Source organism: Stenella coeruleoalba (genome assembly GCF_951394435.1).
Source record: "Stenella coeruleoalba genome assembly, chromosome: 13".
Lineage (NCBI taxonomy): Eukaryota > Metazoa > Chordata > Mammalia > Artiodactyla > Delphinidae > Stenella > Stenella coeruleoalba.
Window position 1 is genome coordinate 28,296,621 of NC_137159.1, and position 16,677 is coordinate 28,313,297.

General features: G+C 44.9%; 1 protein-coding gene across 6 annotated transcripts in view; it reads left to right on the forward strand.

Moving 5' to 3' along the window:
• SFXN5 (sideroflexin 5) overlaps nt 1-16,677 on the forward strand; it is a 116,860-nt gene that overhangs the window by 6,250 nt on the left and 93,933 nt on the right. For all 6 annotated transcript variants that reach the window (XR_013831163.1, XM_079941511.1, XM_079941516.1 and 3 more), the window contains exon 2: nt 6,643-6,711. Coding sequence is in view for 5 of the 6 variants with exons in the window: in XM_079941511.1 (XP_079797637.1) it covers nt 6,643-6,711 (69 nt within the window). In the remaining variant the exon portion in view is untranslated. The remainder of the gene's footprint in view (nt 1-6,642; nt 6,712-16,677) is intronic.

Sequence of the window (16,677 nt, forward strand, 5' to 3'; positions counted from 1 at the left end):
GGGAGCCACTCTTTCATACTCACTGAGAATTCACATTCTCCAAGGTCATAGATTGCCAGAAACTTTGCTGTTTAAAATGTATCAGTAGTGTCGACTTAGAAAGAAACAGACACAACGTTGATTCTTTTGTTCTAGTTCTGTGAAAAATGCCACTGGTAGTTTGTTAGGGATTACACTGAATCTGTAGATTGCTTTGGGTAGTAGAGTCATTTTCACAATGTTGATTCTTCCAACCCAAGAACATGGTATATCTCTCCATCTATTTGTATCATCTTTAATTTCTTTCATCAGTGTCTTATAATTTTCTGCATACAGGTCTTTTGTCTCCTTAGGTAGGTTTATTCCTAGATATTTTATTCTTTTTGTTGCAATGGTAAATGGGAGTGTTTTCTTAATTTCACTTTCAGATTTTTCATCATTAGTGTATAGGAATGCCAGAGATTTCTGTGCATTAATTTTGTATCCTGCTACTTTACCAAATTCATTGATTAGCTCTAGTAGTAGTTTTCTAGAAAACTACTCTAGTAGTTTTCTAGTAGTTTTAGGATTCTCTTTGTAGAGTATCATGTCATCTGCAAACAGTGACAGCTTTACTTCTACTTTTCCAACTTGGATTCCTTTTATTTCCTTTTCTTCTCTGATTGCTGTGGCTAAAACTTCCAAAACTATGAGACACAGACCTACTAGAGAATGGACTTGAGGATATGGGGAGGGGGAAGGGTAAGCTGTGACAAAGTGAGAGAGTGGCATAGACATATATACACTACCAAACGTAAAATAGCTAGCTAGTGGGAAGCAGCCGCATAGCACAGGGAGATCAGCTCGGTGCTTTGTGACCACCTAGAGGGGTGGGATAGGGAAGGTGGGAGGGAGGGAGACGCAAGAGGGAAGAGATATGGGAACATATGTTTATGTATAACTGATTCACTTTGTTATAAAGCAGAAACTAACACACCATTGTAAAGCAATTATACTCCAATAAAGATGTAAAAGACAAAAACAAACAAAAAACCCCCACAAAAACACAGAACGTAAGAACTGTGAGTTGATTTATTTAGTGTCTTACTGAGGACTATAGTCTGGAAGACACCCTCTCACAGAGCTCTGAGAAACTGCTCTGAAGAGGTGAAGGGGGAGGTCAGCATGTATATGATCTTGGCAAAGGGTACTTGTAATCAAGCACACATCTCAGGAGAAGGTTGCTGCCACGCATGAGGAGCAGATATCTTAGTTAATGGTTTTAGTGCTTTTCTAAGTATGGGAAGACGCAAGAATCCATGTTCATAAAAGATTTGTCCTGAAAATATTTAACTCTGAAGGCCTGTTCTGCCAATTTTCCCAGAGCACAGAGAGCCTCCTTCCTGATCTCCGCCCTGAACTCTGCCCTGAATTCCTTTCAGGGTGTCTTGAAGGTTAGAGACTGCAGTGGCTAATGGTTCAATCCTTGTAGAGCCAGGTAACAGTAGGAATGACACATTCCCCTTTTGATTGGTGGGCCTGTGGCACTTTGACTCAGAGAATCAACGCAACTGCAGAGCTTCAAATAAGGAGCTTTAACTTTATAGTTTTCAAAAAAAAAAAACAACCCTACGTCTACTTCTCAGTCCAGACCTATGTGGACCCCCTTCCCCACAGCCCTGCTTTGCTTCCAGCCTGTTAATGTACTGCTTCATTTATTTTACTCTACCTTTCCCCAGAATTCTGCACTAACTCAATTTTTTCCCTTTGTTTGACAAAATTGCCTTATAGTTCCTCTACTTTGTGGCCTCCCTCATTGCAGTGAGTCAGTAAGCCTGACTTTTTCCCAGGGTAGTGGGGGAGGTTAGTCTGATTGGGTTAGGACATGTATGCCTAGCATTTCCAACTCAGAACCCCTTTCTTGAATCTCAGGCCTATATGTTTAAGTGTTTGTTGAGAGGTTACATCTGGAAGGCCCTTTAAGTATCACAAGTTTATGTGGCCAATCCAGAACTGTTATCTTCCTCTCCACTAAATCAGTATGCTTCTTGCTTTCCTTATCCTGGTTAATAAGCATTAGTGTCTGACTAGAGATCTAGGCATTACCATGACTGTGTTATTCCTCATTCCCCTAGTCAGTTAACCTTGCTCTACTCCCAGGACCTAGCACAGTCTTAGGCACACAGTAGGTCTTCAATAGCTATTTGGTGAATGACTGAAAAAACCACAGGAGCCTGGTGCAGATTCTGACCCGAGCCTGCATGCCTTTGAGCTCTTGCTGATACCCTTCTCTGCTAGGTAAACTCATCCATCCACTCATCCCAGCTCCTCTGGGAAGCTTCCTGATTCACTAGGGAGGAATAAACTGTGTCTCCTGTGCCCATAATGATGCCTCATTTAGGCAGGGATCACAGTGTTGGTTTTTTTTTTGTTTGTTTTTTTAGAAGATGTTGGGGGTGGGAGTTTATTAATTAATTTATTTATTGTTGCTGTGTTGCCTCTTCGTTTCTGTGCGAGGGCTTTCTCTAGTTGTGGCAAGCGGGGGCCATTCTTCATCGCAGTACGCGGGCCTCACTATGGCGGCCTCTCTTGTTGCGGAGCACAGGCTCCAGACGCGCAGGCTCAGTAGTTGTGGCTCACGGGCCTAGCTGCTCTGCGGCATGCGGGATCCTCCCAGACCAGGGCTCGAACCCGTGTCCCCTGCATTGGCAGGCAGATTCTCAACCACTGCGCCACCAGGGAAGCCCTAGGGATCACAGTGTTTTATAGTTATCTGTTTACTTGTTTGTCTCTCTTGATGGTCTCGGCTCCTTGCGGGCTTGTTCGTCGTGGTGTTCCCTCAGCTAGTCCAGTATGGGTTTGTAGGTATCAATGGAGCCGAATGTCTTACTTAGGACTCTCTCCCAGTGGCAGTGGTGGAGAGTAATACGAGAGGGTTAGCAGGGCCAGGACAGGATGAAGGCAGTGACAGACCACAGGGCAAGTCAGAGGCTGGATGTTTGCACTGGATCATCTTCAAGAAGCTGCTTCCCTCAGGCCGTTCTCCTTCAGGCCTTCACCTCTGCCCCTGCTGATCCTCTTCCCTCCTTGGGCTGCTAACTGCCGGGCATTGGCTGTTCACCGGCCCACTCATTCATTCCTGTGGCCAGTGTGTTTGTGGAGCCTCTTCTAGGTGTGTAACACAAGACCAGGAGCCAAGGAAGATAATACAGAAAGAATATCCAATAGCCCACATCCTTCAGGAGCTTATAATCGAGTAATAGACCAGTTTGTATTTTAATTTAAATATATATTTAAAAAATAGAATATTACTTATTTATATTATACATAATACTGATTTTTTTTCATTTTAAAAGCAATATAAAAGACATGGAAATAAAAATCCATAAATAAAAATCTGTTAACATTTTAATATATTTTCATCTAGTTTTTTAAATAATATGATTTTGAAATCCTAATTTTGAAACAGTTTCAGTCTACAGAAAAGTTGCAAGAAGAATACAGAGAAATTCCATATACCCTTTGCTTAGATCCACTAGTTTTTAACATTTTGTCACATTTCCTTTATTATTCTTTGTCTACAGATGATCATAAAGTCCAGAAACATAGCAAATATACATGTTACCAAGAACATCTTCAATCTGTAAACAGAATAATAATGCCTACATTTCCAGATTTTATTACCACCCTGTATATTTACACGTTATTTATTTATTTTAATATTTATTTATTTTGGCTGCACTGAGTCTTAGTTGCAGCACGTGGGATCTTTAGTTGCGGCATGTGGACTTCTTAGTTGTGACATGCATGTGGGAACTAGTTCCCCGACCAGGGATTGAACCTGGGCCCCCTGCATTGGGAGCACGGAGTCTTATCCACTGGACCACCAGGGAAGTTCCTATACATGTTATTTTTTCTCAACCATTTGAGAGTAGATTATATTCATTTATCCCTTAATACTTCAGTGTATCCTTAAGAACAAGGACATTCTCTTACATCTCTTAGTCTGTTTGGGCTGTTATAATAAAAATACCATAGACTGGGTGCCTTATAAACAACAGAAATTAATTTCTCCCAGTTCTGAAGTCTGGGAAGTCCACGACTAAGGCACTGGCAGATTCAGTATCTGGTGAGGGCCTGATTCCTGGTCATAGACAGCTCACTGTGCTCTTACATGGTGGAAGGGGCAAGGGATTTCTCTGGAGTCAATATAACAGCATTAATGCCATTCATGAGGGCTCCCAAAGGCCTCATCTCCAAATACCATCACCTAGGGACTTAGGATTTAACATATGAGTTTTTTTTTTTTTTTAAGGGAACTTTATTTTTATTTATTTATTTATTTATTTATTTTTGGCTGCATTGGGTCTTCGTTGCTGCGCAGGCTTTTCTCTAGTTGCAGCTAGCGGGCGCTACTCTTCATTGTGGTGCGTGAGCTTTTCATTGCTGTGGCTTCTCTTGTTGAGGAACACGGGCTCTAGGCATGTGGGCTTCAGTAGTTGTGGCACAAGAGCTCAGTAGTTGTGGCTCACGGGCTCTAGAGTGCAGGCTTAGTAGTTGTGGTGCACAGGCTTAGTTGCTCCAAGGCATGTGGGATCTTCCCGGACCAGGGCTCGAACCCATGTCCCCTGCCTTGGCAGGTGGATTTTTAACCACTGTGCCACCAGGGAAGCCCTAACATATGAATTTTGAGGGGACACTAATATTCAGTCTATAGCAATAACCACAGTACAGTTATTCAGGAAATTTAATTTGAGTACACTACTTTTATTAATCTATAATCCTATTCCAATTTTGTCAGTTTTCTCAGCAACGTCCGTGAGCGCATTTCCCCCTCTAGTCCAGGATTCAGTCGAAAATCATGCATTGCATTCAGTTGTCTTGTCTCTTTAGTTTCCTTTAATGTGGGGGCAGTTCTTCAGTCTTTCTTTGTCTTTACGACATTGACATATTTGGTGAACAAGGCCAGTTATTTTATGGAATGCTCCTCAGTTTGGGTTTGTCTGATGTTTTCACATGATTAGACTCAGTCCCTTCAGAATACTACGTGAGCACTAGTGGGAGCTTCTCAGAGGCACACAACGTCCATTTGCCTCTTGCTGGTCCTTTGAACATGCCCCATCATTTTGGGGTGTGGCACTTCATTACTTTCTAGCACAACAGTATGTGCCAGTCTCATCGTGTACTTTCCCTGCCCCAGCCCTGGAATCAGCCACTTCTCTAAGGAACCCTGGTTTATTCTAGTGGATGTCATCCCGTCTCTTTGCTGTCCATTTAATATCCATCTAGCTCTATTTATCTCCTGTCTATTAGGTTGGAATCATGCATTTTACATGCATTTCACAAATCATAAGCATTTTTGCATGTCATAAACATTGTCTGAAAACATGATTTTAAATGGCTGTGTAGTGTTCGATCATGTAAATGGATCGTCATTTTAACAATCTGCCTTTATAAATAATGCAGCAGTGAGTGTCCTCAGCATATACCCCTGACCACACCTCTGAACGTCTCTGATTGAGCATCATGTATAAATTGGGAAATAGTTTAGGCCATTTGAGTTATAGGAGGTTAGAGAAGCAACTGTTTTAGTTAGGAATGGTGTGGAAGCTTGATGCGTCTGTGAAAGGCTGGGGGTGGAAAGGCTGCTCCACGCAGGGGGTGCCATGGTGAGCAGAGAGATGGAGGTGGCATGGGGCCTGGTGTGTGCAGGGGACCTTTTGGTGACCCGGGTCCTTCTGTGGTCTTTATTGGGAAGCGGAAGGAGCAGAAATCGGCTGCAGGGTCTGGTGCCCTAGTGAGAAGGGAAAAGAGTGTGGAGGCTTCTTCCTCCACTGAGCGGAGGATGAGCTTGGAGAGCTGTGGGGCTCCAGGGAGGATTTGGGACACAGCCTGAGTGTAGTGAGGCATGAACCCTCGGCGTTTGCAGCTTTCCCCTTTGTCCCCTAGCTCTGTGCCCTCTCTCCTCCCCTTGAGCTTGGCTTTGCCAAGCTGGCCCTGTCCTGAGGGCAGAAGGCCCAGCAGCAGCGTTGCTTGGTTTCTTTTCATTGTGCTCTAATGCCTGTGGCCTGTTTAGCACAAAGCCCTCCTTTTCCAAGGCCCCTGCTCTGGGGCAAGGATAGGGGAGCTGGCCCCTTGTCCTGGGCCTCACAGCAGCAATGGGGCTATGGGGGAAGGAAGGCCTGAGGGCTGCGAGCTGGGCACCACCGTGTTTGAGTTCCACCTGGGGGCAGTGCCTGTGCTGGACTTTGGAGAGGGACCCGACCTCACTCGAGGGTCCTAAGTAAAGCAGAGAGGCTGTGCTGGGCAGGAGAGACTGGGAGAGGGCTGGGCACCAGACCTCCCCTCCAGTCTGCGTGCTCAGTGGTGCCCGGGAGCTGCTGAAAGGCTTGGCGTAGATCTCAGGGCATTGGGAGCAGAATGGGAGGCACATGGAAGAGACATTGGGACAGTCACTGAGTGTCTTAATGGTCTTTCTGAGTTGACTTTAGAAAGCCCTCAGACCTGGGAAAGCTGCCCTCAGGTCACTGAGAAGTAAGGCCTCATTGGTGTTCCTCACCCGCTTGGGGAGTCCTGGGGACTGTGGGACACTGGCAGTAAGGATGAGCTGTGGGTAGTGTTCCCCATTGTCTGGAGGACGGAGTACAGAAACTCATCCAGTCTCCTTTCCCACCCCTTCTCCAGACATCCTTCTACGGTCGCTTCAGGCACTTCTTGGACATCATCGACCCTCGCACACTCTTTGTCACTGAGGTGAGTCATGGCTGTCACTCTCGATGGAGACCCCTTGGCCTTTATACCTTGTGACTTTGGAAGGTCCATAGGTCATCTGTGTGTTTGCCTTATACACATTATCTCATTTCATCTGAATCTCACCACATCCCTTCAAGGTAGATATATGTCAGTATTATTATTTCAAACTTCCATAAAATTATTACCAAGTACATGGATTGTATTACAAGAGTTCATGCAGTTCAGATGCATTTAAGTAGAACAAAAAAGGATCCTTCATACCCTCTCCCTACACAGTTCCCTCCTCGGATAGGTGAGGCTGAGTATAAGGTATAGTTTACCTTTTATGTGTGAACCATCCTATGAGTTTTGACGAACATATTGCGTCGTGTCCACACCATGATGAAGATGTAGAACGTTTCTGTCACCCTAGCACATTCCTCATGCCTGTTTATAATCCATCTCCCACACCCCATGCTGAGCCCCTGGCAACCATTCATCTGTTTTCTGTCCCTGCTGTTTTGCTGTTTCTAGAATGTCATATGAGTGAAGTCCTACAGTATGTAGGCTTGTGTGTCTGGCTTCTTTCCCTTAGCATGTTGCTTTTGGGATTCATCTATGTTGTTGCATGTATCAGTACTTCATCCCTCCTGACCACTGAGCAGCATTCCATTGAGAGGATGTTCCAGAATTTGTTTATCCATCCACTTGCTGATGAACACCTGGGCTGTTCCCATTTTCTGATTATTATCAATAAAATTGCTCTGAGCATTCTTTGTGTGGACGTATGCTTCATTTCTCTTGTGTGAATAACTAGGACTCGGATTGCTGGCTCATACGGTAAGTGTGGTAAGTAAATGTTTAACTTCGTAGGAAACTCCCAAACTGTCGTTTAAAGATTGCTGTACATTTTACATTCTCATCTACAATGTTCTAGTTGCTCCACCAGTCCTTGATATTATCAAATTTAAATGTATTGTCAGATTTATTTGAGCCATCCCAAGAAGTGTGTCTTTATATCCTTTGTATTGTATTTACAGATGTGTACACGAATGCTACACATGTAAAGCAGCAGATATTTATTAAGCATTTTCTGTGAGCAAGGCAGTGTCATAAGCACTTTACATGTAGAAGCTCGTCAGATTAACTCAAAGCAACCCTATGAGGTAGATTCTATTCTAAGTTCCATTTTACAGATGAGGAAACAGGCAGACAGAAGTTAAGTCTCATGCACATGGTGCTGGCCAGTGATGGAGCCAGGGTATGAACGCAGGTATGCTTGTCTCCAGAGCCCTCTGCATTCCTGTTCAGGTAACTCAAGTTTAGGGAACCCTCCCAAGATTAGTCAGCTGGAAGAAGGCCTGAGCTCCCTCTCTGGGTCCCCACATACCCTGAGGCAAGTCATTGAGCCTCTGAGTTATAGCCCCCTGAGTAGACAGCACTTCTCTGCTCATCTTCTCTGTGCTGAGCATTGGCTTGCTTCAACTCTTGGAGGGAAAAGAAGCACACGGCCTGCTAGGTACTTGGACCTAGAACCATTCCCATTGTTCCTGGGAGAGCAGCCCAGTACTAGGCAATGCGGGAATTACCCTGATACGTGATTTCCTCCTGTATCTCAGGAAGGATGAAGGACTCAAGCATTTAACTGGCTGACCTTACCTCTGGATGTACTGCCTCTTAAGGGCAAGGCTGTTGTACTTCTGGGCCCTGTCTAGATTCTCCTAAGGAGTAATCAAAGTGATTCCATAAAAATTTGGAAGAGCGCCCAACTAGAGAAACTACTTACCTAGCCTAGGTTATGTGTCTTTCTTGAAAGCTCCCAAACGGTGCACAGCTAGATAGAGTTGCAACACAAATCCCAACATAAATGCCAGCTGCTTGATGGAGGAGGCAGTAAAGGCCAGTGCTTATTAAGGGTGGACTTCGAGGCACGTTGAGAGATGGTGGAGGGAGCCTTGGGAGGTCCGGAGGTTCTTCAGGGCTCCCCTGATTAACAGAAGCAGGCAGGGACTTTGGGGGTGGATGGGCAGCTGCAGAGCAGCACGCCGCCTGCGCTGTTCACAGGCACCTCTCCAGTCCACCCTCCTCTCATTCCCAGACCATTTCATTTTACTGCTCTCTTCCTGTACCACATTTTTGTCTTCAACTCTTGTATTTTGAAAGGTCCCAGCATTCTTGTATATCACTAAACCATCTTTTCCCTATTTCCCCATCGGTAAATTTAAAAATCTCATACATTTTTTTTTTACTATTAATTGAAATGTCAAGGAAACTTAACTATTTACTGACTAGGAAATAACCAGTGCAACAGAAATTTTAGAATAGTTTTCAAATTTCACATGTTTCTTCCCCTTATCAAAGATTCTGATAGGCTTCCTGGAAAGAACTAGACCTCTCCCTCCTGCATCCCAGCTGGGAACTGTTTCCAATACTACTTGCTGGCCTTTTGGAAATTTTCTGCCCACAGAAGATCTTCTAGGCCCTAAAAAATCTGGAAGGGCCATGAGTGGGCCCTTCATGCCCTCCCTGGTTCTAGCCAAGGCAGGTTGCTTAGCAAAGTCATTTGCATGGAAACAATGAGAAATTAGAGGCACCAAGAGGAAAGAATCTCTTACCTGAGCCCCTCCCCCCAAAACTATGGTGCTACCAGGAGGGCCAGTTCCCCCTTCTGTTGGGCTCAGTCCACAGACCATGGCTTATGTCTTCAAAGCACTTTCTCTCCCAGGGCCCTTGGCTGGTGTCCTGGGAGGGAGCGTGGGGTGGTGGCTGCCCAGGGGGAGGAGATCTGGACAGGCCTGTTCATCTGTGAGGATGGGAGGAGAGTGGAGAACATGAGGAGGTGGCTCTGGAAGCCAGAGTGTCCTGAGGTGGAAAGATCCTGGGCAGCTTGAGCCTTCTGGTGACCCGGTTCTGAGGCGCATTAGCTGAGTCAATGGATAGACTCATCTTGAGAGAGTTTTGCAGCTACTTGTTTGCAATTTATAACAGACCAAGCTTTAAAAAGATTCCAATCCTTGTATGTGTAATGAGGTGGAGCAAATTTTATTCACCATAATTTCTCTTAGGAAGAAGGCTGTCATTGTTCTAAGAATGTCTTGAGCAAGGCTTCAGAAAGGGAGGAGGTTGCCTGCTTGACAGAGGAGGAAGAATTGTGCTTTTTGATCCTCCCAAAGAGAGGAGAGAGAAGGAACAAGAGGGAAAAACAGTGGGAAGGAGAGCGAGTAACCACGATGAACTGGAAGGCTAGTGTCTGGGGGCCCTTTTGAGATCGGTCATACCTGCTTGTGAAAGTTGCTGTCCCCTCCGCCATCATTCCTGGGATATTGTCATAAAATCTGCCTGGTTCCTGAGTCCAGCAAGAGTGAATTCTTTGGAGGGATCTTGAGGGGCTGTGAGTCTACTGCCAGGGTGCCGTGTGTGCAGGATTGGGCCTGAGGAAGGAAACCGCCGGGACCTGGCAGAAGCCCTAGCTTTGTCCTTCCACATAGGTCATGGAATTAGATTTAGATCCCTCAGGGCAAGGCTATACCAGCTGACCTCTAAGTTACTTTAGATTATGAACTGAAGATGAAAGGGGTTTGCTATTCTGAATTCAATAATTATTTAAGAGAATGAATGGTTGGCAGATTATCATTCTGAAGGACATAGAAAACCAACTGAAACAGTGTTAATAACACCAACTCATTATTAGTACTGGGGTAGTAATCTGAAACTATTTTGGGTGTATTGTAGGACAGAATAAATCGTTATACTGATGTTGGGAACCAGGGTTCTCACCATGGGAGTAGGGAGATACAAATATGGAGTAGGGGAAAAGACAAAAACTATGTGATGTTGTATTTGAATTGGAGGCATCAAGATGAACTTATGATTTACACACACACACACACACTTTCATTTATATTTCTCAATTTCCTGGCTCTGTTCACTGAAAGGTCCATGATACCCCAGTAACAATGAACACACTTAGCACTCAGATCTTGGTTTCTAAATACCATTACTTACAAAAAGGACCCAGGGCTTCTTGGAGAGATGGCCAAATCCACACCCAAGGCAAAGAGACTTGCTGCAGAAAGTAAGAAATTGTTCATAGACTGATGGAGACACAGGAACAGGAAGTGGCTGCATCCCACTAGCCACATTCGGGACAATTCGAACATTAAGAAAAAGAAAAACAATGGATTATAATACATTGAATAATAAGAAGAAGAATCCATGAGTCCATAGTAAAACTAAAACTGTGAAAGAGGGAAGCTCATATTCACAGAAGAATGTCAGCTAATAAATGTAGAAGGAAATAAACATTGTGGAATCCTCAACAAAATAACTGATTTTGACAAGGATCATTAATGGATGCTATTTTCATAGAGTAAAAGTTGTTGGGAAACAGGATATTCTTATGCTTTCAGGTAAGTATCACCTCCAAATATTATTTAGCAATTACTAAGGGGAAAAGGTACCTTTACAGTGGAGAGCTTGGAGGACACCCCTTTCACCAGGTTACGAGGCAGCATCACTAACCATGAAAACAGCTGATATTGTGGGCCTCTTGATGTGGTGTGGGTAGTAATCTCTAAATATTAAAGTCTAAAGAAGAAAATAAAAACTGCTCATTATCTCACCTGCAAGAAATAATCACAATTAACATTCTGGTATATGTATATGTACAAAATTAGGATGGTTTGTATAATGTGTATATAGATATAGATATATATGTATCTATATCTCACTCTATCTCTGTACAGACAGTCCCCAACTTAAGATGGACTTTATGATGGTATGAAAGCGATACACATTCAGTAGAAATCATACTTCGAATTGTGAATTTTGATCATATCCTGGGCTAGTGGGTACAATACTCTCTCATGTTGTTGGGCCATGGAAGCCACAGGTCCCAGTCAGCCACGTGATCACGAGGCGAAACCACCGATACACTTAGAACCATTCTGTACCCACACAACCATTCTGTTTTTCACTTTTATTACAGCATTCAATGAATTACATGAGATATTCAACATTTCATTATACAGTAGCCTCTGTGTTAGATGATTTTTCCCAACTGTAGGCTAATGTAAGTGTTCTGAGCATGTGTAAGGTAGGCCAGGCTAAGCTATGATGTTCGGTGGGCTAGATGTATTAAATGCTTTTTCAACTTCAGATATGATATTTTCAGGAATTCCCTGGTGATCCAGTGGTTAGGACTCCGTGCTTCCACTGCAGGGGGCACAGGTTCGAGATGATCTTTTCACTTATAGTGGATTTCTCGGGATGAACCCCATCATGAGTCAAGATTTGTGTGTGTATTATGTATATACATGTATACATACATAAATATATATATATTTAAAATCGTATGTGACATATGTGTACATGATATATATTGGTTTTTTCCATGTAGCATATCATGAGCATTTTTCCTTGTCATCAAATGTTGTTTCAAAATGTGTTTAATAACTGTATAGTAATCCATCATGTGGCTATTCTCTAACTTAATCATTTTCTCAATTGACCATTTGGGTAGTTTCAAGTCTTTTGCCATTATAAATAATATTGCAATAAATATCCTTTGTACGTAAATCTCCCCATATTTCTCTTTACTTCCTTTGGATACATTCCTGAAAGTAGAATTTCTGAATGAAAGGCATTTTAAGGCTTTTGATATATATTACCAAATTGCCCTGTAAATTGTACCAACCTGTACCAAGATTATATCAGTTTATGCTCTCAGTAGCAGTAAGTAAGGATGTCCACTTAAATGCATTCTAGACAGCATCAGATAGTCTAATTTTAAAATTTTTAATGGAATTTTTAATTTAAAAATTTCCAAATGTCAGTACCCTTATACACTTCAGGTTTTTGCCCATCTGTATCCGTTTTTGGCATACTTATTACATTGAACACAGACTTTTTATTTGCTTTTATCATCAATTTCCAGGCCTTTATAAATTGGGGAAATCATGTCTTATAGTATAAATAACCATCCCTGTTAGACTTTTAGGTCTAACAGGTAGGTTGTTTCCTACCATTTTTGCTTTCCTGCAAAAAATAGTCTCCAGCAAATCATTTTTCATTTCTGCTAAATTTATTTTTTAGAAAAAAATTCCCAAGAGTAGGGTATCCAGGCTGGAGACCATGATTGTTTTTATAGTTCTTGGGGTAGCTGGACAGATTTATTTTCTAAAGGTCTGTACCACCTGTTACGCTGCCAGAATTATATGGGTTTACCTCACATCGGTGTCCTGAAGGTGATCAGAGGTCTGCCACAGGGAAACAGAGCTCTCCCCATGTGTCCCTGGTTTCCCCTTCCCTTGGGCCTCCCAGAGGGTAGCTCATGGTTGGCGTGAGCCAAGAACCAATCTCAGCACAGATAACCCCGTGGGTCCCCGGACCGCTGGGAGGGAAGATGAGAGAAGGGCTTGAGACTCTGCCTGCACAGAAATTATTGGCTTTGGCCCCCAAATCCCACTGCTTGGGAGCCACAAAGAAATGGTTTAAACTGTGGTTGCAGACAAGGTAAGCATGCGCGGCCCTGCCCTTGTCAGGTGCAAGACTGGCCCAGGTGAGAGCAATCAAATACTCAGCGATTGGGGCAGGACGGGAGGTAATCTGCAGGCCCCGCCCCCCGCCCCCGCTGCCAATTCATTCTACCCTGACCATTGACACTCCCCTTCCTTCCTTCCTCCTTCCCTCCCCCACTTTTTTTTTTTTAAAGTTCTGCAAGTTTTGAGACTCCCAAACTTTTGACTGCCTGAAATGCCCATGTTTCAATTGCACCACTTTCGCTAAACATGCTCTGCAATTTCTCTGTGTGCAATTTCTCCTTCCCTTTCTTATCTGGGGTGCCTGGCCCCAGTAGGCATCAGCTTTTCAGGATGCAGGCGTTGCTGTGGTTTCTGTGGGAGACCACCCCTCTCAGTTACCGACTGTCATGAGGACAGGAGGCTCCTCTGTGTTCATGTCTCATAGAAATGGCCCAGAGCTGGGATTGAGGGGACTTGGTGTTCCTAGGTGCCACCCACCCACTCTGTGACCCTGGGTGCCAAAATGCCCTTCCTGCTCGGGCCCCAAATGTCTCAGAGAAAGGAATGCCTACGTGGTTCTGTAATATTCACACACAGGGGTATTCTCATTCACATCCTGTGTGAACTGGGCATGCATGGCCTCTTGGAATCCCAGGATTCTGTAAAACCAGCATCATCATTGAGGGTCTCTGGCCTGCTGCTTTGGAACCTGGATCCCTAACCCTGACCATACCCTTCACTTCTCCCCGCCAGCAGTCTCAGTCATTCATTTTTGTTAAATGCTTATTATGTGTGGCCCTGTGTTGGTGATGGGCTGGGGTAGGTGTGTCCTGCAGTTCTGCAAAGATACCTAAAACCAGTCCCTTGCTCCCTGCACCTTGCAGTCTCTGACAGATAACATGGGCACATGCTGGTAAGTGGTCGGGGACCTCAGAGAGGTACACACCAAATGCTCTCTGGCTGTTCAGAGGACGGAGAGAACATTTCTGGAAGATTCCTGGAGAAGATGGCCCTGAGCCTTGAAGGATGGTTGGGGATGGGGATGGGTGGTGGTGGGAACAGTGTGGGCAAGATCAGGAGGTGGGAACCTGCAGGTACCACCTGGGGAGTGGGTGGGTCCTTTATCAGAAGTGGGGGTGAAATGTTTCTGGGTGTTCCTCACGTCCTGACCAGGTGCTGTCACTCCCATCCTATATTTAACATATTAAATATTATAATAAATATTTAAATCATTTTGACATCCTCCCTAGACAAGCATGGATTATACTCAGTCTGCATTTAGCTTGGGCATGGGCTACAGGGTACCCCCTTCCCTCAAAAAAAGATTAGCTTTGCTTCTGATGACTTTCCTCATCTTTCTTTTTTGTGCCTTTCCTTCCTGTGTCCCACCATCCCCATTCCTGTCCGGTAGGGTCTCCTGCCTCTCTGCCACCACCCTAACACTCCATGCCTGCCCTTTTGCTTCCTTCTTCCCCTCAGGGCCTTGGGGTGGGACTTCTGTTCGAATTCTCTGCCCTGAAACAGACCTCCCAGGTGCCTGTTTCCTGAGGGAGTTTCCGGAGACCATGCCCCATCAAATACACGTGCTGTGACACTTTCTGGCAGTCTGGTGATGGAGTCTGGGAAGCAACATTGGGCCGTCCCTCCCCCAGCCCAGGGCTCCAGAGAAGGGCCTGCAGCCTTGTCTCCAAGCCAGCTGGGCCCCTCACCGTCTTTGCATTGAGGGCCTAGCTGCCTGTTTGTTCCTGGTTGAAAAGACCTCCTACAAAGTTCACCTTGCCATTGACCCCCAGCTTTCCCCATCCCTCTCGACCATCACAATGCACTGGGGTGGGAGGAGGGTTTAAAGCAAACCTATCCCTCAAGTCTCCCTGAAAACCATCCCCTTCTCTGCTGTGAGGAGTCCAGCTCCCAGAACAGCCAGCCCTCGGGGACCTCTCAAGACAAGTGGCCTGGGGCCTTGCCTGTCCCACAGAGGTGCTAGGAGCCCCGACCCCTCAGCCTCTGACCTGGGGGGCCAAGCTGAGGCTTAGCAAGGCCCAGAGGCAGAAAAGCACATTCTAGCTTTCCCCAGTCCTGCATTCGCAGACTTGTCCTGAGAAACTGTGGATTTGGTTCTTTCTCAGTGCATGCCAAGATCAGGGCTCTTTGGAACTTACTCCTGAGACAAGAGGCCTCCCTTTGATGACCATGTCAAATGAGATGGAATCTGGCCAGGTTCTTAGAGGAACTCAGGAGAATCCCTGGAGTGGGAAAATAATGAGAAAGCGGGGCCATTCACCATTCAGGGTGGAAAGTAGAGCATTCATTGTCGGGGCAGAGGCTGAGGCTGGGAGGAAGCAGGCTTGGGGTGGGGAGCTGGCCGCATCACTAGGAAGTTTTGGGGGGTTGCAGGGACAGCAAGGGTCTGACTAAACTCTGGGCTCGAATACTAAACCGCTCACTTTCTGTGTGACCTTAAGCAAGTTAAAACCAACAATCAACATGAAAAACAAATGTATTAAGTCTAGAAGGAAAATCATCACTTTGCAAGTGGTATGTTTACAGGTGATTAAAAATTTTTTGTGTGCTTTCAGTTTTTCTGCCATTTTCTCTAAACAGCATGGATTACTAGTATAACTGGCAAAACAAAAACAAAAAACACAAAGCTATCCGTACTTTGGAGACAAACAGATTCTGGGAAAGGACTCTGGAATTCAGGGATTGAGATGCATATATTTGAAAGGGGAGAGGCAGTGCTTTCTAGCAGTCAGGCTACACCCAAGTGAGACATTTTCCTGGCCCCCTGACAGCCCGGCTGGCTTGTCTGGGCTGGCAGTTAGTCCTGCTGTTTCAGTACAGGAGGTGGCTGTTCATTTCCCATCCTATGTGACCACTGTCAGCCTGCTCAGCAAATGCCGCACGGGGTGCCCTCCCTGGGGCTGCATGCTGCTTTTAGACCAGGGGCTTCTGTTGAGGTCTCTCTGTACTCCCGTCCTTAGCCAGGTTTGTCCCTTGGTCAAAGGGGAACACGGTGGCTTCCCTGGGTTTCTTCCCCCACGATGAGCATCCCTGTTGCCTGGGTTCCTCATCTGACCTTGACATAGGCTGCCTTCTCTCACTGTTGTCACTGTTTATTGTTGATTTTTTGAGGTATAACATACATACAGGAAAATGCACAAATCTTAAGTGTATGGCCTAATGGATTTTGACATATGTTTATACCATGTAACCACCAGTCAGATCAAGACATTGAACATTTCCATTATTCCAGAGGGTTTCCTCATGCCCTTTCCAAGTCAGTACCACCACCACCCCGCCCTGCCCCAAGGTAACACTGTAATGACCTCTACCACCATAGGTGCATTTTGCCTGTTTTTGAATTTTATATATACTTTGTTTATTTAGGCTGCTCTGGGTCTTAGTTGCGGCACGTGAGATCTTCATAGTGGCATGTTTAGTTGCGGCATGCAGGATCTTTCGTTGC